At 40.5% G+C, this 26,500-nt stretch overlaps 1 protein-coding gene across 1 annotated transcript in view; it reads right to left on the bottom strand.

The window, feature by feature from the left end:
- The window catches only part of LOC134602545 (A disintegrin and metalloproteinase with thrombospondin motifs 2-like), a 571,473-nt gene that overhangs the window by 303,370 nt on the left and 241,603 nt on the right, over window positions 1-26,500 (bottom strand). The window contains exon 4 of the mRNA XM_063447513.1: window positions 11,086-11,288. Coding sequence (XP_063303583.1) covers window positions 11,086-11,288 — 203 coding nt within the window. The remainder of the gene's footprint in view (window positions 1-11,085; window positions 11,289-26,500) is intronic.

Below are 26,500 nucleotides of genomic sequence, written 5' to 3'. Positions count from 1 at the left end.
ATTGGGAATGTATGGGTATGTCATCCGATGAGGTCTCCTTAAAATAGTCGGTGGCCGTTTTGGAAATAATTGATAGAGCAGGTGTATCATCCAAGAGCCCTCCATTCAATCTCCACTTTCCCCTCCCTCAGGCTGGGTATAAAGTGTGGAATGTGATTGTGATTGGGGCATGGTCTGACCAGGTTGTCAGTCCTATGGTGGCCTCTGCTATATTTGTGAGTACTTTTGTCCACAATGATAAGGTCTATGCACGAATATGTCAGGTGAACTGGTGAGAAATAGGTGTAGTCTGTCTCAGTTGGGTATTTGTTACACCATATGTCTTTGTCTTTGGCACTATTTCGTGAAGCTACAATGCCATATAGGAGACCTGTCAATTTCAGTATTTACAGTAGGATATAAGGGACATGTTTTAAGTCAATATTTAAAGACTGGTATCTCTCAAAGTTATCTTTATGGCTAGGAGAGGATGTAATCTAAGGGATATTTTGGTTGACAGTTACCATATATACTCGAGTATAAGCCGAGTTTTTCAGCACATTTTTGTGCTGAAAAACCCCAACTCGGCTTATACTCGAGTCAGTGTCTGTATTATGGCAATTTACATTGCCATAATACAGACTGGGGTCTGGCAGTGAGCACTTTCCTCTCCTGCAGCTCCTGTCAGCTCTCTCCTCCTCCGCAGCGGTCCGTTCAGCACCTCTGTCAGCTCCCAGTGTAAGTCTCGCGAGATAATAGTAATGTAGACAGAAGGTTGCTGTTTGCGCAAGCTATGGCCGTAGGGCACTTGTTGTGTTCTCGTCTAATGTCTAGCTTTGTCAGGAATGGCAGTCAGCTTCGCCAGGAATACTGTGACTCATTCGTCCACTGGCTTAAGTCATTTTATGGTTGCTTATGGGTTCCAACCCTCTGTCCTTCCCGGTGTGTTCTCCTACAAGGGAATGCCCACTTTGGACAAGCACCTCACCTCCTTACGGAGGATGTGGGATCAGGTCCATGCTGCTCTCTCTCGTGCGGCTGCTGCTCAGAAGAGATTTGCTGATCATCGTAGGTGTGCGGCTCCTTCTTATGCTCCAGGTGATAGGGTTTGGTTGTCCTCTAAGAATCTCCGCCTCAGGGTTCCCTCGATGAAGTTTGCGCCCAAGTTCCTTGGCCCCTATAAGGTATTGCATAGGGTAAATCCCGTGTCCTACTCCCTGGCCTTGCCTCCTTCCATGGGTATACCTAACACCTTTCACACCTCCCTTTTGAAGCCCTTGCTCTGTAATCGGTTCTCTGGTCCTCTCAGGCGTCCCGCTTCCCTCCGCGCGGTCTCCAGTGACGTGTACAAAGTAGCTGCTCTCCTTAATTCTTGTTTCTCTCGAGGTCGGTTGCAGTATCTGGTAGATTGGAAGGGTTACGGCCCTGAGGAGCGGTCTTGGGTTTCTGTCTCTGATTTGAACGCGCCCTCTTTGATCCGCTCCTTTCATGCGCGGTTTCCTTTGAAGCCTTCGGCTTGCCGCTCTCTGGGCGGTCCTCGAGGGGGAGTTATGGCAGGGCACCGCAGGCGACTGTAATCCACTTGCAGCACTCACCCTCAGTCCCTCGCCGCCCGCGGTCTCTCCTTCCCCTACCTGTCAGTGAGCGGCATTGTCTCTGCTCCAGGCGCCGCTCGCGTCCTCCTCCTCGCCTCCCAGCGGCAGCATGTATAATGCTGCACGCTGGGAGCCCGCGCATTTATGCGAACGCCAGGGTCGGTCACGCGATCCGGCGTTAAAGTCACAGTACCATAATCACAGTGGGAGGTGTAAATATCTCCCACGTGTGAATGTTAATTCTGATTGGAAGTTATCCAATCAGAATTAACCATAGGATTTATATACTTACCTTTCCTGTCTCTCAGTGCCCTGTTGTGGTCTTGTGATACCTGTATTGCAGTCTGTTCGTGCGTCTCTCTCTGGTTACCGATTATTTGGCTTGTTATTCCGATTTTCCCATATTCTCCATTCCTTTGACCTCGGCTTGTTTCTCGTTCTCCTGCTTTCTGGCTCCCTTTACTCGGCTTGTCTCCTGACTATTCTTAGTGTGCTTAACCCGGCCATTCTAAGGACCGGTATTGCACCCTTTTCTTTATGTGACATGTTAGCGTGTTAGGTTCCCGAATCGTGACAAGCTTAGGGTCTAGTGTGCAGTTGAAGTCTCCACAGATAATGGTGTGGCCATGTTTCATTGAGTCAATTTGTTTCATTGCTTTTTGCAGGAAGGACAGCTGGGCCTCATTAGGGGCATATAGATTCGCTATCATGACCTGCATGCCATTTAGGGTCCCCACCAGGATTAGGAGCCGTCCCGCCATGTCTGCATATTGTAAACTTTCTTGGAATACCCAATCTGAGTGAAAGAGTATGGAAACCCCTTCTGATTTGTGCGGGGAGTAAGCATAAAAGGCTTGGGGGTATTTTTTGGGGGAATTTGTGGTGGCTTACGAGTGCATAGGTGGGTTTCCTTTAAACAAACTACAGCGGCCTGGGATATGTGCATGTTGTGAACTGCTAATCTATGTTTGTGCGGGCTGTTTAATCCCTTGACCCTTGACATTTAAGGAGTATATCTCATATCTAGGTGTTTCCATTGGTGCACGGATACCCAACTCCGCTTGGGTGTGTTTTTGACATTGTAGTCATGCAGTTACATACAGTAATGCGTGGGTTAGGCCATGTGGAAACTTGCCCCCCCTTCATTTCGGAGTAAACACGCCTCAGAGGGGACTGCAAGCCAGCGATTAGTATTGGGAATAGGGGTTTGGCCGTTCTTATTCCAATATGTTTATGCTCTGTGCATCTTAAACCTATTAGTGGTACAGAAAAGGGGGTTGGTAGGAAGGAAGGGGATTACAGAAAAAAAAACAAAGTATATACATGAAGCCTCTGCGTTTTGCGCATAGAAAAATACCGAAGAGGTAGCAGGGCGTATCCCCGCTCATTTTCCGGTCAAGGGGGTGTGGATTTTCTTCCACAAGTGTGTAGCCTGTTACTAATTGGTACTTAGCCAAACAAATATCCAATAGGAAGGGATGAATATCTCTTACTTGTAAGTATAGAGGGGTTGGTGACTTACGTGCTTTGCTAAACGATCACGTGAAGGTCGCCTGTCATCGTCGTTATTTTTAATTTTTATATATATATATATATATATATTTTATATTAATTTTGCCTATACACATATGCAGATACTGTTGTTATTGTCATTGGGAACCCTGTTGGCACTATTTTTCTTTTATGTAGTTCTGCATAAGTATTCTACAAACATTGTACATGCATAGCTCCTCTGCTTTTGTTTCCAGGTGGCTCGTGCTTCCTCCAATATCTGCAATGTCTTTCCACAGTTCGTTGGTTATTTGGCCGAAATCAACCTGTAGAGACGCCTTCAACTCTTGGAGCATGGAGTGCAGGCTGTTGTTAGTGACCGGGATGTCGTCTGGTGACAGTGGCTTGTGATCTGGTTCTTCAGGACCCTCTGAGGATGGTGAGTGCGCCATGTGTTTGCCGCCATCTTGTATTTGTTTCAGGCAGTCTTTTTTACCTTGGAATATCGGGTTGGTAATTTTGAGTTGTTTCAAGGTCCTATCTGGGTTTTATGCGTTGGTGCCCGCCTATTTGCTAGTTTTACGTCCCGTTTGGCTGATTAAATGTCGCTTTGGGCCTGGTGGAGTACAGAACACTCACAGCATGCGATTACTTAATTAGGCGGTTACCCACGCCCCTCCCTTGGAAATTTTTTTATCCTCAGATCCTCGCCTTCCACAACCCCAGGTGGATTCAATCATTGCTTTCACATCTTTTATTCTAACACAATTATTTTAATTTTGATGGGATCTTTTATCTACAGACTAGGGGGGGGGGGGGGGCTACAATGAGGACGTGTTTTGCTCCATTTGTCACCAATTTGTTTATGGGTTTCTGGGAGCAATTATTTATCTTGCAAAACCCATGATGGATGAGGCAACTCGCTCTCTATCACCATTTTATTGATGATATTTTAATTATATGGAAGGACATTTGAGGGGAAATTGATGAGTTTGTCACCTATTTGGATTCTAATGATTGGGGGCTTTATTTGACCTTTAACAAAAAAAGTTCCTGCATCTATTATTATGGGGGAGAGAGGTCAGATTTACACCAAGACCTTTCAGAAAAAGGTGGATGTAAATGGCTTCCTCTATGCCTCAAGTGGACACCATCCTACTTGGATTGCCAATGTACCATCAGGACAATTTATAAGGTTACATAGGAATTGCTCCTTTTTAAATGACTGTGAGAAATATGGAGAGAGAACAACTCACTGAGCATCTTAAAAGAGGAAATATTCATTAAACAATACCCCATAACCCCCCAAACTCAGAGAGGCATACCACAATTTTGGAGTTGCTTACGACGGTTGACTAAAAAGGCCTATAGACCAATGAACAAATACAATATTAGTACTAAAGATATGTCTCAAAATGAAGATCCTATTTTTCCTACGGTTTTTAACAATACCAATGATGACATTATAGGGATTTTATACAAGCATTGGCTGATTTTAAAGTTGGACACTGGCTCAAATTCAGTATTCAGAATAGTCTCAAAAAATATTTTGGCTCAATCTAAATTTAGACCCCTGGATGTCTCCTTACAGAGGAGGGATGGGAATGTGAGAGAATGAGATATCTTACTTGTAAGTACATGTGTCATAGGGCCACACAGTTTGGATCTACTTTAGGGGAAGAGGGGTTTGGTATCTATCTGTTAAAGACCAGGAACCAGACAGACAGAATGTAGATGCAAAACACCTTTATTATAAATATCAAAAAATTAAATAAACTGAAAGTCCAGAAGGCAAACAGGGGTCAGGCACCAAAGCAGGTAGTCAGACGAGCCGGGATCAGGAGAACGGACAGCAGCAGAGTCAGGAATAAGGCCAGAAGCCAGGAACCAGAAACACCCAGGAAACAGGAAGTCTTCTGGGAAATAGGAAACCATGCAAGGGCAAGGAGGTACTTGCTGCTTAAATAGGCTGCACTGATTAGCAACAGGGGTAGCTACTAACAAAGCAGCTGAATAGCTCAGACACAGAATAAGAAAGTGTTGCGGTTTAAAACAGCAGAGAAACCCTGACAGTACCTCCCCCTTAACTCAGCTGGTGGATCCAGGCTTCATGGGAAAGCGGGCATGAAAGGAACTAAAGAGGGATGGGGCATGGACATCAGAGGCTGGAACCCAGGAGCACCTCTCTGGACTGTTCCCTTTTCAGTGCACCAAGTATTGGATCTGTTCTCTGAACACTCTTGAATCAATGATGCTGCATATTTCATATTCCTCATGATTATCAACCAGAACAGGACGTGGACGTGGCAACGGAGTGGTGTAGCGATTACACACCAAGGGCTTCAAGAGGGAAACATGGAATACATTAGAGATGCGCATGCTAAGAGGAAGGTCAAGTGCATAAGCTACAGGGTTAACCCTTTGAAGTATACGAAATGGCCCAACGTAGTGGGGTGTCAGTTTTTTGTGAGGGAACACGGAGCCGTAGGTTGTGGGAAGACAGTCACACCCTCTCTCTGACCTGGTAGGTGTCTGCGCTCAGCCTGGAGCTTGTTGTTCTGCATTGAGCTTAGCAAAGTTCTGAACCTGCACCCAAGTGTCACAGAGTTTTTGTTGATGTTCCTCCAATGCCGGTATCCCTGGTGGCATGAACGTATCAGGCAACATGGAAGGTTGAAACCCATAGTTCACCAAGAATGGGGATAGCTGGGAAGAGGCTTTAATAGCACTATTGTGAGTGAACTCCGACCAGGGTAGCAAAATCAAACCATTTGTTCTGGTGGTCCAAATACAGCAAAGCTGAAAGGCTTGTGTAACAGAACACCTCGTTTTTACCTGGAACCCCCCCCCCAGACAATATGGGTAGCCGTTACAGCTTGGTTAGCACACTCCACGGCACCATTGGATTGCGGGTGGTAGGCCGAGAAGAAGGAAAGCTGAATTCCCATTTGTGCACAAAAAGCTCTCCAATATCTGAACACAAACTGGCTACCCCGATCCAAGATGATCACTTTGGGTAACCCATGTAAACGAAAGACCTGCGGGGCAAAAATCGAGGAAAGGAGAAGGCAGTTCTTTTTTTAAGGGTATGCCATGCGACATCTTAGAGCAGGGGTGTCCAAGCTTTTTTCAAAGAGAGCCAGATTTGATGAAGTGAACATAGGTGAGGGCCGACCATTTTGCCTGACATTCTTTGAACCATTAAAATGACATGCAAACGCCATACACCATAACCACTGTAGTCCTCACAGCCAGTGTTACAGCTTGGTTGGGGTCTCTCTGTCCTCCACCAGGATACAGCTTCCAGTGGGTAGACCTCTCCTACTCCAGAGAGTATAGCAGGATAGCTCTTACAAGAGCTAGTGATTATAATCCAAGGGAGTATTAGGAGTATAACAATCCAAAGAGTGAATATAGCTGTCCCCTCCACACATGAGACGAGGCTCTATGTTGAGGGTGAAGAGGGTTAAGAGGAACTGTTTAATGGCAGCCACAACTGGCCTTATATGCAAGTCCCCATGCAAGGTGTTTTCCATAACATATTCCAGGGTAATTCCCTACTGGACCTGAGAGGGGATTGTGACAAAGTACACACTGTAATTACATTGGCTCTCAGGTCCAGGGCACTCCCACACAAAACGGGATAATCCCTCCCCTGTGCCTGAGAGATAATTGAGTCAGGAACTGTACTAAACTCAATTCTTTTTAGACACAGAAAACAACAACACCCCGAAAGACCTTAAAAAACATGGAAACCCCACAAAAGTCATATCCCTTGAGAGCCCCAATCTGGGGAAACAACATATCCAAAAATCAGATCAGAACCAGATCAGTTCAGGGGTTCGAGATTCCATGGAAGGGATAATTTTGACCGTCTGTGCACATGGTCCTATGCCCAAAACAGCTCCAAGGAATTAGGGCCAACGGTCGGTCTCTCTCTTTCTGGAGTACAAAAGTACATAAATCACATACGTTTTAAAGGGCCCATAGTCTTTTGGCAGGAGGCCAACAGAATTAAAAGGTTGCCAAGTAGGAATGAGTTAATCTAATAGGTAATCGATGATATAAGAATAGCCTATATAACACTGATTGTAACTGAGCAAATGAAAACAGAGTGTTATCTACTACCAAGGCAGTAAAAGGGGAGTTGAGAATTGAATAACCAGTTGCCTAAAGGGGATTATTGTCTAAACCAGGGGTTCCCAATTATTTTTTTCCCGTGGAACCCTTTGACATAGTGTATCAACACTCTTTTACAGACACACATACAAACACATACACTCTCATTGACAAGAACAGATACATTCTCACTGACAAACACACATTCACTCTCACTGACAAACACACAAACACATACAAACTCTCTAACAGACACACATACAATTTTTTTTAATAAAAAAACATTTTACTCCACCCTGCCCCCCTACCTTTAGGAGTGCTGGCATGGAGTTCCTGGGGTCCAGTGGGGCTCCTGGCATGAAGTCCCTGGGGTCCAGTGGGGCTGCTGGGTGGCTGGAGAGCAGTCCCTGGGGTCCAGTGGGGCTGCTGAGTGGCTGGCATGCGAGCGGTGAGGGAGCAGTGATCTCCCTCCTTAGCTCCCTCGCGCGCCTCTTAGTGATGCCGGAGCCGGAGTGACGTCATATTCCGGCTCCGGCATCACTGCTGAGGGAGCTAAGCAGGGAGATCACTGCTCACTGCTCCCTGGCTGCCTCAGGCCATTTTGTTTTCACATTTTTTGGTGGAACCCCAATTAGTGTTACGCGGAACCCTGGTGTTACGCGGAACACCAATTGAGAAACGCTGGTCTAAACTAATAAAAGTAGCAAAGGATGTAAAATAGCTGAAGGAATGTGCTTAAAGAACAAGGAAAGCCTAATCTAATTACTGCATGAAGATGTATGAGAGAAAGTTGCAACTCCTGAACTGATGATTGTCAGGGATTAGATATTGGAAATGACAAAAGGACAGACTCAACAAACCTACAAGAAACATCACTTATAAGGAAAAGGAAAAATAACGGTTCAATTAGATTACTAAAATGCAGCCTAACCTTTAAACATATAATTGCTGCTGGGTAATCCAAAAGAAAAAAAAATCAGTAATTTCAGGGGTCTATGGTCTGAAAAACAGCTTACACATCCTCTGTCTAGTCCTCCTAAAGAAGACACCTAACTAATCCCAAAATTACCCTCAACTAACACCTAAATCAAAGTTCCAATGCTTAAGTGCATAACGAAAATAAAAAAAAAAACAATCCCAACGCACATTTCAGTGCTTACTTGGCAACCTTTCAATTCTGTTGACAGTAGCTGTATATTGTTATTACCAGTGATCTCATTAACACGTTTCAATAAAGTGTTTGCAGCCACTGAATACTTTATATACCTTCTCACAGTTAGTGTTAATTTGTATCCATTTTCCCAGTATCCTAGACTCCATTGTGTTTATTAACATAGATCATTAGACCTGTGTCTTAATATTCATTACCAGATTTCTTTCCCCTTGATGGGGATCACCGCTTTTTGTTTATTAACATGTGATTGTTTGGTCTGGTCTAACAGGTTTGTAGGCTTCGGTGTTGTCTTCCAGTCTTACTTACTTACTGTTACTTCCTCTCTCTCTCTTGCTATACAGCCATTTTGCCTTTGAGATTATTATTTTTTTCTTGTTCTCTTAAATCAGTCAGCTCCTGTTTAAGCAAACTACTAGCTAAGGTTAGAAATAACCTAGCTTTATCTGTGTGCCCTGCTCTGACTTCTACATGCTGCTGCTGTGCTCATACAACTCTGCTAAACTTCAACAGTGCTCACCATTTTCTAACTCATTTTATACAGCTTGCTGTCTTTACCGCTGAAATCCACATCCAACCATGCCTGCCCATCATTAGGAAAGTAGACAGGCAAGTGAGCAGATTGCCCATGGGGCCGAATGAACACATGAAAGAGATGGTGCAACCTTTGCAAAGTGGTGGGTCCACCCATGAAGTGGGTGGGACCACCCCTAAAGTGGATGGCCATGTTCACTGACAGTCCCTCCTCAAGGCAGACCATGCATATAGCCTTGCTGAAGCACTCTTGGTATGGTCATTGTGCCCTGCCTCCCCCTGCCTCCAAAAATTTGCCTGGCAGATTGAACCACTGGGCAAATTTAAGAATGCAGGACTAGACACCTCAGTACTTACTTTTTGAAGGAATATGACCCCAAAATGCTGAACAATCCCAGCAAAATAAGGCTACTGGCACCAATTTAGATTATTTTGATAATTCCATATTTTTCATTCCTCACCATTTACCACAAGAACTTTGATACCATGGATACATAGGAATTGAAAAACTACAGAAGCTTGTAGTTTTTTTTGTGCTACTTCTACTAGTAATTTATACAGACAATATGAGAGAAAATGTAAAAAAATATATAGGTATAGATATATACCAAAAATAAGTAAAAAAAAAATAGTTCTTAGATGAATAGTACTCAGTAAATGCATGTCGTCACTGGTGGATGGGGGTGTGCAGCGTGGACGTTGGAATCCTGAGTTGAAGACACTTCTACCATATCCTGTAAGTGGGGATTATACCAATAAACACCCAATACGCTAGAGTTGGTCATAGCTCTGTAAATTGTAAGTAACCAATGGTTATCTTATCCATTAATTCATTGCACCATTAGAGTGTTTTCTGCTTCTTGTCGTTTTATATTTTGGAATACACCAAGGAATTTTAAAGAATGTGCATACATCCAAAGGAATCCTCCGCTTCATATAGAATTTTACTACTTGAACTTACCTGTTACCTAAAAGGGTACTATTCAAGAACTATTGCGTTGGACTAATTTTTGGTATATAGCTATATCTATTAGACATGTGCAATTTGTTTCGTTCTGAATGTATATTCAGACGAATTTTGTGCAATTCGGACAATCGGATGCTTAAAGTGGTGCAAAAGTTCCAAAGTGCAGATGTTCCGAATTACTAAAGTTCCAAATTGCCAAAGTTCCGAAGTGCTTCGGATTTCTGAAAAGTGTCAAAACAAGAGAGAGGGAGGGAAAATTATGTGAATGATGACAGGAATCTTGACCAATAAGCTAATTCCTGGCACTATAGATGTGTAAGTTGTTGTGGTGGCAATCCTGGCACTCGGAGCCTCTTAGGTGGGTTTAAGAGGCTTGCCTTGACATGGCAGGTGGGCCTTCCCTCTAATGGCCATTGGAGTAACTAAATAACCTCAATTTGTTTAAATATACATAGGGATTTGGGAAAGAGTGCAGGTAACTTTTCTTTCTTTTGTTTTTTACTGGATGTATTGGGACTGATGTGTACTATAGTCATTGCTGCAGCCCAAGAATAGTGGGAGTTTGAGCACAAGACTTGTTTTTTTGTATTTGCATTCACTTTTATAAATTAACTAGGTACTCCCCCCCTGGTTGTCAATTTAACAGCCAGGGAGAATTTCTTCCAACTTCCATTATCTCCCCTGTGCTAACAGAAGTGGCAGGCACGCTCTACTTGAGCTTGCCTGCCTCCCCCTACCTCCCAGGTCAGCTTCAGCAGGGCACACATGACGGGGTGGATGCGCACACAAGCCGGTGCATTTGGGGACAAAGGCAGAGGCTTTTCAAAGAGAAAGTATCTTCTGGGAGAAAAGGGGAGAGCTTACAAAGACTGCAGTTCATAAGAACTGCAGCATTTGCAATCTCTTTTAGACTATACTCCTAATGAATACATACATGAAAATATGCATGCATGTATTCATTGGGGGAATATCAACCAAACAGTTTTTTGGGGGGGGGGAGGAAGTGTGGAGTGGTCCTTTAAGAAGGCTGTGCATGTTGCATGCAGGGATGTGTTACTGGGGCTGCATAAACAAAGTGATTTAACTTGTAAATCACTGAGAATTGAGCAGTAAGACTGCAGGGTCATCTATACACCAATACACAAATTCAGTAAACTAAAATTGATTTGGTTACTATAGTATCAATTTAAATCCAATATTTGTTCTTCAAAATATACATATATACTCACAATGTTTAAAAGAGTCAAAAGGTACTTCTGCACATTATCCTTTCCATGAAATCTTACAACTGAATCATCTACTCCGAGAAGAACTTCAATGTTGAAATCATCATCACTTGCATGTCTACGATTTCTTTTTTTTGTGTTATTGATTTCATTTCCAATGTTATCAATCATATTTTCCATTAGATTTGCGTTAAGATGACCAGCTTCTAAAACAAAACACAGACATTTAATGTTGTTAGGATATCAGTTTATTTAAAATAGTTTAATTAAAAAATAAAAACCATGCTAGAATTTGTTGTTACCAGATTTATTTGGGTATTATGTTTAAAATAAATTATTTATGTAATATATTAAAGCCATACTAAATGCAGGTCAACACCTAAAAATCCCTGCAAATTGTTACAAAGGATCTAGCAATGATCTCCTTTATTGATTGGGAACACAACTATGGGTCTAGTGCCTTATTTTGAAGCTGCTTTAAAGTTTAATGGTTTGGAAACCTCTTGAGTCTATAAATGTACATTTCTCAAAATTACAAGGGAAGTTTAAAAAAAAAAAAAACATGCAACTACAGATGTTACTTTTTTACTGGATTTTAGAGCTGTAATCTTTATGCATATAGTAAGCCACATAATTTACCCATGTGATACACTATACGGATTGCATGCAATATTTTGATTCACATACCATGAATACAATCTTTATGTTAATCCATAAAACACAAGTACTTGCTATTTTTAGAGCTTTCCTCAATGTTTTGCTATTTTGCTAGTAATTTGAGAAAGTACATTTACCAAGGAAATATGTTGTCCTAAAGAAACAAAGGAGTAATTTTTTTACAAGATTATATAATATTCCTAATAAAACTACATGTGGTATAGAAGAGTTGTTACATACTTTTTTTTTGCAAAGATTAAGCTTTCTCGCTTATGAAATTTCCAAAGTAATTTATAAAATGTTCTTATTGTTAGTTTGCTTTTTTTCTTTTATTAAAGGATAACTATAGGGTCAGGAACACAAACATGTATTCCTGACCCTATAGTGTTACAACAGGGACATATGGAACCTGCTGACATTTCACGGCAGTTGGCCAATCAAGATTCCAGGATGGACCAATTTGCCCAAGCACTGCAGACCATTTTAGTCTGTACAGCCCACTTGTAACCTGATGTACCGTTGAGGCCATAGATGGTAGACCATTAGATAAGCCTCTGGTGACACAAGAAACCCAGGAGATACTCATGTCGGTAGGAGCATTACACAAAGAAAGGGTAATCTTTCAGATCTTTAATTCTCCTTCAGCATATATTGTTTTGGGTTTCCCATGGCTAGTCAAACACAACCCTGTGATTGACTAGGGGCATCTAAACATTATATCCTGGGGAAAGAATGGTCAGCAAACCTGTCTTGACCAGGTTCATCCAGTATGTTTGTTAAATGTACCTACAGCCTCTCCTTTATCCACCTCTGTTCCACCCCAGAATGCTGACCTAGCACAAGTTTTCGAAAAAAGGGAGGCAGACAAGCTACCTCTGCATCGTCCATATGACTGTGCTCTTAATCTTTTACCCGGCACTATGCCACTCAAGGGTAGAGAAATAACAGGAATATGGAGGAATACATACAGGAATCCCTAAGAAAGGGCATCATTAGAAGATCCTCCTCTCCTGCAGGGGCAGGATTCTTTTTTGTTTCTAAAAAAGAAGGGGACCTGAGACCCTGCATCGACTAGGGTCTCAACAGAATCACTATAAGGAATGCCTACCCCATCCCTCTTATTACCGAGCTGTTTGATCGCATTAATGGGAAACTCCAGTGCCAGGAAAACAATCCATTTTCTTGGCACTGGAGGGTCCCTCTCCCTCCCAATCCCCGGTTACTGAAGGGGTGAAAACCCCTTCAGTGACTTATCTGAGGCAGCGGCAATGTCCCTCGTCGCTGTCTCCGCCTCCGCGAAGCTCCTCCTCTTCATTGCGTCGGCCGGTGGGCGAGACTGATCTCGCCCACCGGCCGAGGGTACCTAATGCGCATGCGCATTACATCTCCCCATAGGAAAGCATTGAAAAATAATTTCAATGCTTTCCTATGGGGTTTTGAGCGACGCTGGAGGTCCTCACACAGCGTGAGGACGTCCAGCGACGCTCTAGCACAGGTTTCCTGTGCTAGAACCCAGGAAGTGACCTCTAGTGGCTGTCTAATAGACAGCCACTAGAGGTGGAGTTAACCCTGCAATGTAATTATTGCAGTTTATAAAAACCTGCAATAATTACACTTGCAGGGTTAAGAGTAGTGGGAGTTGGCACCCAGACCACTCCAATGAGCAGAAGTGGTCTGGGTGCCTAGAGTGTCCCTTTAAAGGATCAAAATATTTTACAAAATTGGATCTCAGAGGTGCTTATAATTTAGTGAAAATAAAGGAGAACGGTGAATGGAAAACTGCCTGCAATACTCGCAGTGGGAATTACGAATATATAGTAATGCCTTTTGGGCTCTGCAATGCCCCTGTGGTCTTTCAAGACTTTATAAATTACGTACTCCATGAGGATCTGCATATATGCGCAGTGGTATAATTGGATGACATCCTCATTTTTTCCCCAGATCTTGAAATTCATCATCAACACGTTAGGATGGTTTTCGAAAAATTATTACAGAATGGACTGTACTGTAAGTTAGAGAAAGGTCTCTTCGACCAAACCCCAATACAGTTCCTTGGTTATGTCATTTCAGAGAAAGGTTTCAGTGTGGATTCATCTAAGTTGGAGGCTATTACTTCCTGGCCACTACCTCAAGGTCTTAAGGCTATTCAAAGATTTGTAGGCTTTTTAAATTATTATCGAAAATGTATTAAAAACTTTTCCACTATAATTAGTCCTATAACTAAAATGACTTAAAAAGGGGTCAACACTAGCTATTGCGGCATTTAACACTCTGACAGAGTTTTCCAAAGCCCCTGTGTCCTGGTTTACCCTGACCCCTTGCTACCCTTTTTTGTTGAAGTGGATGCCTCTGAATCGGGAGTGGGAGCTGTTTTCTCTCAGAGAAAATGCCCTAATAAATCCCTTCAACCGTGCAGTTTCTTTTCCAGAAAGCTATTTGACTCCGAAAAGAACTACGACATAGGGAACAAGGAATGCTTAGCTATTGTACTGGCTTTCAAAGAATGGCGATATCTATTAGTGGGTGCCAAGTATTCCATCTTAGTAATCACTGATCATAAAAACCTTCCATACATTGCTGATGCCAAGCATTTATCCTCAAGACAGGCTAGGTGGTCCTTGTTTTTATCATGTTTTTAATATACTATCACTTAAAGACCCGGGTATCGTAACATTAAAGCTGACGCCATATCTAGACAACATGAACCAGTCGAAACCACTCCTGCTGTTCCTGAAACCATTGTTCCTCCAGCTAATATTATAGCTGCTACTCGCCTGGTGATTTCCTCCTTGCTACTCGATCAGATCAAACAATATCAGACTCAAGTAACTCCTGGAAAACCAAATGGTTTATTATACGTAAAAGAGAAAGACAGGAAAAAGATTATGTCGTTATTTCATAATTCTAAAATGGCAGGTCATCCAGGTGTAAAAAAGACATATGAAAACATTACGCAGTTATTTTGGTGGCCTTCTTCCAAGCACTATTAATGTCTGCTCCTACAGATACATCCAGCTTTTACGATCTATTATTAATTCACACAAAAAAATGGTGTCTTCTATATTTTTATTATAGCAACCACAACTGAACAATATAAAAAGCAACCACAGTGCATGTTTGCGCATGTGCAATTCACTTGTGATCGGCGTTTGCGGAATAGACACAGGAGTTAGTGGCAGTGGTTGACCTTATCTTTGATCATAGAAGTGAGAGGTTACTTGGTGTCCTGGCATGAGGAAAAGATTCAAAGATGAACGGAATACTGGCAAAAGGAAGGAGGGAAAAAAAGGCTCTGGTAAAGGCATACCTAATTAGCGCTCTGAGCTGGAATACCCAAACCTTTTGGATATAATAAGCACGTGAAGAGATATTCTGCACAATATGTGCATTTGGCAAGCATTCAGACTATAAAGCACCTGTACAATAACTACAGGTGTTTCGTGAAACAGAGAATGGCCCAGGGCTACTAGTGGAGGGCTAAGCCGCTGTATACACTATGCACGCTGTAGGAGTTACTCAGTGAAATTATCTACTCTGATGAGTTACTCAGTGAAATTATCTACTCTGATGAGGTCTAGAGAGTGAAACATGTTATTGATACTGCATAGACGTCTGTTGTCAAGGATACACTACCCAACTCATAAATCTTAGGTCAGAAACAGGAAAAATATATAAAATGATGCATTACAAGCTTGATGTATAGGAAGAATAGAGAAAAACAGCAATTTTAGCCAAGATCAAGAGCACAGAAATACAAGAGTATGACACAACTACCCATGTCAGGATTATAAAAGTCAACAAGGTCAAATGACAAGGCCAAAGTCAAAGTACCGGAAACTCAGAGAATACCATAACACACTGAATGAGGAAGCAAGATGAACCACAACAGGGCAATGGCCATGAGGCTAAGACTTTAAATACTTAAGGGCATCCTGATTGCTCCATATCACTCGTGCAACCCCAAAAAGTGCAGAACGAGGTCACAGTGTGCTCACTGTTACCGGAAATTATGCTAGGCATCATATTGGCACATTCGGGAAGTCTGAATTAAGCACCAAATGGGAGGGCAGATGAGGACTGGACGTCATGGCTTCTCGGTTCGAAGCACTCGCAGAGCAGAACGTCAATCAGGTAAGTACCTGTAAAGTAACACAAGGTCAATCAGGTAAGCACCTGTAAAGTAACACAAGGAGCAATAACTATAATATATTAATATGATTAAACTGGATTCCTTTTGATTAGCATTTATTTTCCACTATACATTTATTTAAAATCCCCCCACAATTTAATCAGGGAGGGTTGTGGCACCACAGGTTTAATTTTTCTAGGGCTGGTAGTGCCTAATATAATATAAAAACAAACTACCATTTAAAAATGTTGGAGGCAAGTATTGCAGGTACTTGTTGTGAGCTAAAAAATATTACCTACAGTTTGGATTAGGTTTGCTATAGTGCTAGTTTTCTGTTTATTGCCTTTGTGTGTCCTATAATTGTTTTTGCAAAGGAATAGTTCAACTGCTCACCTATAAGTGATTATACCAGTAGAGTGCACTGTTGCTTCTTTTTACTTTTTGTCTGTTCCATAACCTCTATCCAGAAAGATCCCATGTTCTGAATTCTAAATTTCCTTCCTAAAGGCCAGCTTTGACAAATGTCACAAGAGTCATTTGTTATCAAGTAATATATTAACCATGTGAGTTCCAAAGAGCTGAATATCACGCTGCAGTACAAAATAATTGCAAGCATGTGCTACACTCTGTGGGTTAAACTGAAATGTCAAGTAAACCAGTGCATTTGCAGGGATTTATTTCCCATGGGTGCTTAGTGCTGACAATAATAAAAAAAATAAAAAAAAAACAATCTATGGAAAGGTAACTAAAGCAATTTGCAGAAAATGATTTTATCCACACGTATATAAAACAAAATTATTGCACCTCAAAACCACCACTTAAACCAAAACTATATGGCAATGGTAATAAATTATAATAGTGGTAAACAAGAACATAATAGAGCAAACCCAAAAATTGGTGTATAGGGATGTGCATGGGAAAATAATTTGTTTCGGTTCGGAAATTTGTGTACGTCAAAAAATTTGTCTGCTTCGGCAATTCATACCAATGGCATTCGTTTCATTTCGGCGCTTCGGAATGTTGTTCGTTTTGAGTTGTGGAGGATTTGTCCAGGAGAAAACGGGCCCTAATATTGTACAGTACAGACTCCTCATCTGAGGAGGCCCCCCCTTGGTGAAAGATCAGCAACAATGAAAACTGTGCACTGGTGGCTGCCGTCATCAAGGAAAAAGACTGAAAATGTCCACGGCAATGGCTCAGTTATGGCACCTCCGTGAGTTGTCCATCTTAGGGAGCTAAATCTCATATTTCAATAGAGTACAGAGCTGTTTCACCCAGAACACATCGACGAGGAGTTGTCAAACTATTACACACTATTTATTTAGATCAATTCAACAAATTAAGAGCAATGAGATATGCAAATGAGATGCAATTTTGTTCAGAACTCAGAAGAAAAAAAACAAACTATTTTATATTATAAAGTAGTCCCCTGCAGCAGAAGTTTAATGATCCCCCTGCCCCTTGTCCTGCCTAGTGGTGGTGGCACTACTACTTTCTCCTAGTCCTGCTAGGTGGAGGAGCCACACCACTTTCTTGTCTTAGCAAGATGGCCTTGTGGTGTGTACGAAGATGTTGGTTCATCCCAGAGTTGGTAAGATGACCCAACACCTTCCCATGGCCGACTTCCCTGCCATTCAGTTTACATTTTGCCAGACGGCCGTCTCCAATTGTTGCAAAATGTTCCCACACTGTGGAACGACGGGTGCCACTACTAATTATGGGTGGGGAAGACTGTGCAAATTCACAATCAACTGGAGAGGCAGTTGGCACTGCTGGAGTTGGGTGGCAGATATCAGAAGGGGATATTGAGTAGGTGGTGGCAGACTGACTTCAACAGAGATCCTCAGGCTCATCATCAGAGTCTAGTTTCTCATTTCCTAGACTAGAGCCTTGTTCCATATCTTTGCGGTTGAGATATGTCATCAGCAGCTGAAATTGGGGCAAACAGATAAATTCCCTCTTCTCTCTGGCTATAGGGAACTACAAGAATATATTCTTGTATTATGTCATCAATTATTATACTGCTGCTGCTATGAGAGGTGGTGGCAGTAGCAGGGGTAGTAGTGGTGGTAGCTTGAGTAGCACTATCATTTTATTTCCTCCTCTAACTCTAATATCTCCCTCTTAGGCTGCTTAAATGGATGAGCAGTGGTAACAGGCTGTGTTAAAACTGCCCAGCTGTTGTAAAATATAGCAGCAGAGCTGGCAGTAGTGGAGGTAGAGGTATTACTGTCACTGTGGTTGTGAGAGGAGTAAACAGCTGTATGAGAGATTTGGATGGTGGCTGCTGTGTGGACCCAGGGGACCTCTCAATCCTGCTATTGGAAGGCAACTGCTGCTGCTTTTTGGTGCCAACTAGCTGGACAGTGGGACCTGCAATTTCCCTCTCTGCCCTCTTCAGTTTTATGGGTGGGCTAACTGGTCTTGAACTCTTTCTAGTGCTACTGCTGGCTTTGGGTGCAGGAATTGGAAGCACTAGCAGCTCCTGCTGTTTCATTTGCCTCCGCTTCAGGTGAGTTGAACAGGAAGCAAGTGTACCACTACCTGTGCTCTGCTTCTTAACACTAGTACTGGTGGAGTAGCTAGTAGTGGTACTACCAGCAGCAACATGACGGCTACCAGTTCCTCAGTCACTTTGCTTGAGGGAAGAATGTGAGGACTCGGTGGACGTGGATGATCCATTGTGGTTTCTTTTGTGTTATAACATTTTTATTTAAATTAAATCACATAAAAATAAAAAACACAACATTAATCACTGCAGTAAAGTTACAGTGCAGCAGAGAAACACCCTGGCAATCAGGCTGGCTTGCACAGCCACACACTCTTTCACAAGAAAAACAGAATGCAGATAAAAAAAAAAGGTAAATCTCACTCTCTCTTCTCCTTATCTGTCTCGCTCTCTCCCTGGAACACACACTTAAAAGCAATTTGTCTCCCCCAGTCTGCAACAAGTAAAGTAAATGAAATGTTGTTTACCTTTTGTAACGGAGCTCCCTGTACCCCTGGCTGGGTACCTCCGCCAAGACCGCTTCCTAGCTGGAACAGGAGACAAACCGCAGCACTTCTGCCCACAGTCGCCGTGGCTTGACTGGGGTCCTGGAACCGCTCCTTCCTGGAGACGAATGGGGAATTACCTCTAGTTTTTACAGACACAGGAGTAAATCTTCTTTCCCTCCAATAACAGGACGACACACCGTTTTGGAGTGTAAGCTGGAATAGAATTTTAATGGAGGCACACTGGCCTTTTATGCAAGTTTCCCAACAAGGGTGACACCCAGGTGGACACAAAGTGAATAAACCAATAAAAAAACAAGTCATACAGTGAGACACTCCCATACACAAACCATAGAATCCCTCATCTGTGCTTGGGAGATAATTGAATCAGGAACTGTACTAATCTAACCCAATTATCCCCAAGCACAGAAAAACATACAATTTTATGAAACCCCAAAAAGTACCTTATAAACACATAAAACCCCATCCCCTGATAGCCCCGATCTGGGTGAACAACATATCCAAAAATCCCCCCAGATCGGTTCAGGGGTTCAGGAATTTCCTGGAAGTCATAATTTTGACCGACCGTGCACATGGTCCTATGCCCAAAACAGTTCCAGGGAAATCAGTGCTAACAGTTGGTCAAGTTTGGTAGTCTTTTACAGGTTTTCCTGCAGGGTCCATAGTCTGTGGGCAGGAGACTGGCAAGCAAGCTCCTCCAGGAGCTCGTGGCAAACTCACTTGGAGAGGGGAGTTTGTCACACCTCTCTCTTTGTGCTATCACAACTAGTCTGGAGTCTGGTCACATAAATTGAAGCCAACACCCTGACAGCCTGATTTATCGCTATCCCACCTCAATGACTCTGTGTGCCTTCATTGGCCAAGTATCAGTGACAAAATCAACATTAATTGGCTGTCCTCTAACATCACAAAAATGTGCCCATGTCATTGGACAAAATGGACAGGGAATAGTGAAACCGGATTGGGCAAGCAAGCATTACATTGCACAAAAGGAATTAGCTTATTGGTCAAGATTCCTATCATAATTTACGTAATTTTCCCTCCCTCTCTCTTGTTTTGCAACTTTTTCGGAACTACAGCACTTCTGAAATACCGAACTTTGGCGCTTCGGTTTGGCACTTCCGAACACCGGAATGTCGGCACTTCGGACATTCGTAAGCATCCCAATCTCCGGAATTTGTACGAATTTACATTCGAAATGAAATTAATTGCACATGTCTATTGGTGTATAAATTCCATCAGCTGCTACTTTGCTAGTGTATCTCCTGGCAGTGGTGTCATCTGTGATCATCTGCACTGGATTTTCTTCTCCAACAATAACTACTAGGCTAGGCTTAATTATTATGAAAAAAAAACACATTGACTGATTTGTACTTTTATTTATTTATTACTAGTGCTTAGTTTCTACATGTACTCACAAAGAAAGAACCAAACTACTGTTGGAGTCAACCAAACTATCAGATCTTAGTCAAATAAAACTGACACCTAAATCAACTGTAGTTAAGAGTAAAACTGAAAGTCAGTGTATCACAGCCTTCACATAAAGCATATCCACTCACAGGATTCATAGAATTTAAATGATCCCAAATTACTTTGTTACAACAGATCTGTGATAAACTCCAATGTGACTGAGCCACTGGGGCTGGGTAGGATCACTCTTAACTCGAAATCAAAAGATACTGTTCCTTTAATTCATATGATTTGGGAAGAGATATAAAATGTTAGCTGAACCATATACTATGATGTAGGCATTACCTTTTTACCAATTATCTTTCTCTTTTTAATTGGTGGTTAGGGAAGCAGGGGAGTGGAAAACATCCCAAACCACATTTTCTTAAAACTGTTTTTTTCTTTTTTGTTTTTTTTAATAACCCTGTAAATAAAGCAGTGAATTTAACACACCTGTGCCTCTTTACAACAGCATCTGCCCCCCTTTCTTCTATGCTTACTGGTGTGGAATCGTCTACATCACTCAAGTTTTATGGATTTTTTGGACCCAATACTTTTGAGGTGTAGGAGGTGTATGTAAACCATGTTAAAGAGGAGAATTATTTTTAAAAAGGAGCACAACTCCTGAGATACTATCTGAAAAACGTGTAAAATATATATTGAATTTATATGTATTTCAATATTTCATGAAGTACAAATAAGAACATAACAGGACTGTATTCTATCATAATCTGATGGACCTTTGGTCTTTCTTCAACCTAGACATATATGTAATTATGTAATAATTAATATTTCCATGGAAAAATAGGTCATGTATGAAAGCATATTTTCAGAATGATGACAATGTTAATAGGACTTTTGGGAGCTTGGCCATAAGAGATTGGAGCTTCAATATTCCACTCTTTTCCCTCCTGTGGCTCTGAACAGGTAGCACACTAAGCAGGTGCTTACACTAGAACTTTTATAGATTGTAGTGTAGCAAATTATTTCTGTAACCTTGTTCATGTGTCTTCCTTTATTAATATAACCGTGCAGTGTGATGAATTAAATATAACTGTTTTACTTGAGTTATAAGTAATAGAGAGATTATGTTGGCTTGCTACAGGTTCTGCGCTGTCATTACTAAAATAAATGTCAAATACTAGTGTCAGGAAAAGAGGAGCAATGACACCTTAGGACATGGGATCCACATTGACATGGGACATGGGATCCACATTGACATGGGACATGGGATCCACATTGATGTGTATTTATGTTATACTCCTGAATTTATTCTGGCAGTTTGATATGGATAATTATTTGTTATCTTTTTCAAAACTATGTACTTTTGGAAGAAATATATTAAAACTATTGGAATCAACGTTCGAGGAGTGCATGATTTCTTAAAGACTTGCAGGTTTATTTATTAAAGTGAGATGTCAAAGGGGATTCAAAGGGAATAGCTTAGCTGACTTAGAGAATTTTTCCAGTTCGACTATTTTGACCTTAAATTTGAAAATGACTTTGAATTCTCACGTTAAGAAGCAATCATACATAATATGCAAAAACAGTAAATGTCACCATTTCTTTCAATGAAAAAAATACATTATCACAAATTAATCATAATCAAGTAACATATCATATTTAAAGAAAAAAAGCTTGATCAAATAAATAGGACCTTTAATTATTATGCAACATACTGTGTGCTATTTGCTGGGTTATTTACTACAATGAGAATTCAAAGTGAATTTCAAATTTAAGGCCAGAGTAACCAAATATGAAAAAAGTCAGCTCTGCTTTTAGTTCAGCTACTCTGGCCTTAAATTTGAAGTTCACTTTGAATTCTTACTTTAGTGAAAATCCCTTTTAATAAAATATTTATGTGAGGTTCTGTTACATATTGTTTCTCATTAATATACATTCCATATACATTTATTATGATATCCAAGGAGAAAAATACTAGACACTGAGAATTACTATCAGCACCTTGTATATTATACTGTAAAATATTGCCTTCACCTAACCCCTGAAGCAATAGGTTTCTATGGTAACAAGTATCATATGAATATTAATTTATGCTTTGCCTCTATAATATAACTTTCAAAACTGAAAGGATTCAAGAATAATTGTCATCCAAGAGCCAGACGTGATCTGGCTCTATAAAAAAAGAGTGTTATGTTTAGGTAAAAATCATTATTTCACCTCATTAAAACTGTGAATTCAAAAGTCTTGAAATGTTTTAATAATTTTAACCAGGCTGAGATATCAAACTATATATTTTTTTAGATCTAGTCATCAATAAAATCAATATTGAAGCAACAATTAGGTGATATTGCTATTGAGGAATACGGTATTTTGCAAAACTAGAAACCAGTTATAAAAAATGGAGGGCCTATTATTTTCTAATTGCTGAATTAATCTGCATGAAACATATAAAACAATGACAGACAGATATTTGATTCTTGTTCTACTGACCAGTTTCAGAAATCCTAGATAAGTGGGAGGGGACAAAAAAACTTGAATTTTGTAATTTAATTGTAATTGTGTAACAAGGAAAAAAAACAACAAGTGCATATGATTTTAATGGTCAATTTGAAGAGTTGTGAAACAGAAATACAACAGAATCATAATGGTCATTTTAAAGAAGTACTCTTTATATCATAGCCAATACAGAGTTTGTGGAAACTGATCTCTCAGTTTGTGCGAAAATACAAGGCTGTAAAGAGAGAGTATGTGTTGTGTGGGAAGACACGGTGTGTATGTTTGGGATGTAGTCTGTATGTGTAAGGAATGTATTGTGCTTGTGTTGGTGATGCAGTGCATGTGTGTACTGAGAATGTAGTATGTATATGTAGGGGAAGTATTACGGGATAGGGGTTGTAGAGTGTGTTGTAGAGCCTACAAAAGAGGGCCCACTTATATAAAAAAGCCCAGACAGTCTCCCCATGGCGAATTAGGACCCATGGGGCCATGTGATCGCTCAACAGGGCGACCACATGGTCACAATAGGTGTCCATGTGTCTGCCTGCAGGGGGACTGTCTGTGCTGACAGGCAGTCTCCCTGCTAGTGTAAAATCATTAGAAAAAATAAAGTTAATGTTAATAATAAAAAAAAATTATATATATATGTGTGTATATATATGATATATAGACATATATTATATATATATAATATATGTCTATATATCATATATATATAATATCATACTAAGTGTATTTTTATATGAATATGTACATATATTAATATAAAAATACACTTATAATTAAATTACACACGTATATATATATATATAATAACTATATATATTGTATATATATATATATATATATTATTCTAAAATACAAATAATAAGTAAATTAAATAAAAAAAATAAAAATACATTTTTTTTAAAAATTGCATATCTATATGAAATTTTATTCTAACTGTATTTTGATATTAAAATATATATATATTTATATCAAAATACACTTAGAATGAAATTGTATATATATCTATGTATATATAAATAAATAAAAATAATACGAAATATACATATGTCCATATACAAAATGACATAAATAATTATATAAATATACACGTAGACTTCAAATATATAAATATGCATAAATATTTAAATTCTAAGTGCATATTTATGTAATATTTTTACATAATTAAGTAATTTTATTAATTGCAATTTGAGGGACCTGCCTGCCAACCCAAGCCGAAATTCCAGATAATTTAATTTGCTTGCACTGTATTTTACCCTGTAACTTTCTATGTCACCCTACAACCTGTACATGGGGGGTACCGTTTTACTCGGGAGATTTCACTGAACACAAATATTAGTGATTCAAAACAGTAAAACCTATCACAGCGATGATATTGTCAGTGAAAGTGACTTTGTTTCGCATTTTCACACACAAACAGCACTTTTACTGATGATATAATTGTTGTGATATGTTTTCCTGTTTTGTGTTCACGAAAGTCTCCCGAGTATAACAGTACCCCGCATGTACAGATTTTATAGCGTTTTTGAAAGTTACAGGGTCAAATATATGGGTCAAATATTTTTACATTGAAAATGGCCAGGTTGGTTATGTTGCCTTTGAGAGCGTATGGTAGCCCAGGAATGAGAATTACCCCCATGATGGCATACCATTTGCAAAAGAAGACAACAAAAGATATTGCAAATGGGGTATGTCCAGTCTTTTTTAGTAACCACTTAGTCACAAACACTGGCCAAAATTAGCGTTCAATTTAGTTTTTTAGTTTTTTCACACAGAAAACAAATATGAACGCTAACTTTGGAAGGTGTTTGCGACTAGGTGGCTACTAAAAAAGACTGGACATACCCTATATTGAATACCCTGGTTTGTCTACTTTAAAAAAAAAATATGTACATGTGGGGTGTTATTCAGAGACTTTTGACAGATAATAGTGTTACAATGTCATTGAAATCGCAATATCCTACTTGTACCTATAACCCTATAACTTGCAAAAAAAAGCAAAAAAGCATGTAAACACTGGGTATTTTAAAACTCAGGACAATATTTTTAATCTATTTAGCATTTTTTTTTATTCGCTTTTGTATATGAGTAAAAGATTTTTCAAGTAAAAGAAAAAAAAGTATTTTTTTAAGTTTTTCATCATATTTGTTTGTTTTTAAAATTAAATTACATGAGATTATATAAATAATGGTATGTAAAGAAAGCCTTTTTTGTCCTGAAAAAAACAATATATAATTTGTATAGGAACAGTAAATGAGAGAGCGTAAAATTACAGCTAAACACAAACACCACAAAAGTGTAAAAAGAGGCCTGGTCGCAAATGTACAACATCGCAAAAACTGTCCAGTCCTTAAGGGGTTAAAACCATATAAGGAATACACACTAATGCATTTCACTAAAGATTACAGGCTTTCTCAAATACTTTGAGAAAGGAATAACTATAGTCTCATTCCCAAAGCTGAACAAGAAAAACACATGCACTAGTAATGGAACTATTGCAGATAGGGCCCTGGTGCAAGAAATTATTTTGGGACCCCATAACACCGACATATTCCACAACAATGTAAGCATGTGGCACACATACAGATAAACTTATACCTACACAGACACACACTGGCACATATACAAACATATACCCACACACACAGATACACACACACACACACACATTCCTAAATGCACACACAGATACACACACTGGCAAACAGACATACCTACACACACACACGCTGGCACATACACACAGAAGCAAACACAGAGATTCACACTGACACACAGATACACATACCTATACATACACACCGGCACACACAAACATCTACAGAGATGCACACTGACACCGACAGTACATACCTACACATACATACTGGCACACACATACACACTAGCACAGATACATACACACTGGCGCACACACACACACACAGATACACACACATACCTACACTTACACACATTGGTATATATATGCACACACATATACAGAGATGCACACACAGAGATACACACTGAAACTCACAGATACAAACTGCCACATACAGATACAAATAACTACACATACACACTGGCAAACACTCACTGGCGCACACACACAGATACACACTGGCACACACAGAGATACACACTGATACTCACAGATACACAGCTAGCACACACATGGAGAAACACACACACACACACAGATACATGCACCTACACACACATACCTAAACATATACACTGGAACACACCCCCTTGCTTCCATACCTTTTGGTGCAGGGAGGTGACTTCCTGGGGCTGGCTGCCGCTGATGTGAGTCTGCAGTTGACTGCCTGCAATGCTCCCTCCTCCCTCTCAGTTCCTCCTCTGTGTCCCCCGGACTGCACGGTCTGTAGGCTGAGAGAAGTGACAGATACTCTCGGCATACCCGACTGGGCCCCTGATGATACCTGCTGTGGGATACCTGTCAGGATTCCATCATTGACACTGCAGGGGCCTGGTCAGGCTCTTAAAGGGCCCCTGTTTAGCAATAATACCTATCGGGTGACCCTTAGTACATCGGCACCCCAGGCATGCGTGTCACGGTGCAGGCGCACCAGCGGTAGTTCCATCACTGACATGTGTGAAGAAACTACTCTGTATTTTCGTTAGTTTAGATTTTTCTTGTTTGGTGGTTAAAACTACCGAACACCGACCACCCCCCTGGCAGATTAAGTACTCTCT

This window comes from Pelobates fuscus, chromosome 3, assembly GCF_036172605.1.
Source record: "Pelobates fuscus isolate aPelFus1 chromosome 3, aPelFus1.pri, whole genome shotgun sequence".
Lineage (NCBI taxonomy): Eukaryota > Metazoa > Chordata > Amphibia > Anura > Pelobatidae > Pelobates > Pelobates fuscus.
Note: the sequence above shows the minus strand (reverse complement) of the source record. Positions and strands in the feature narration are given on the sequence as shown.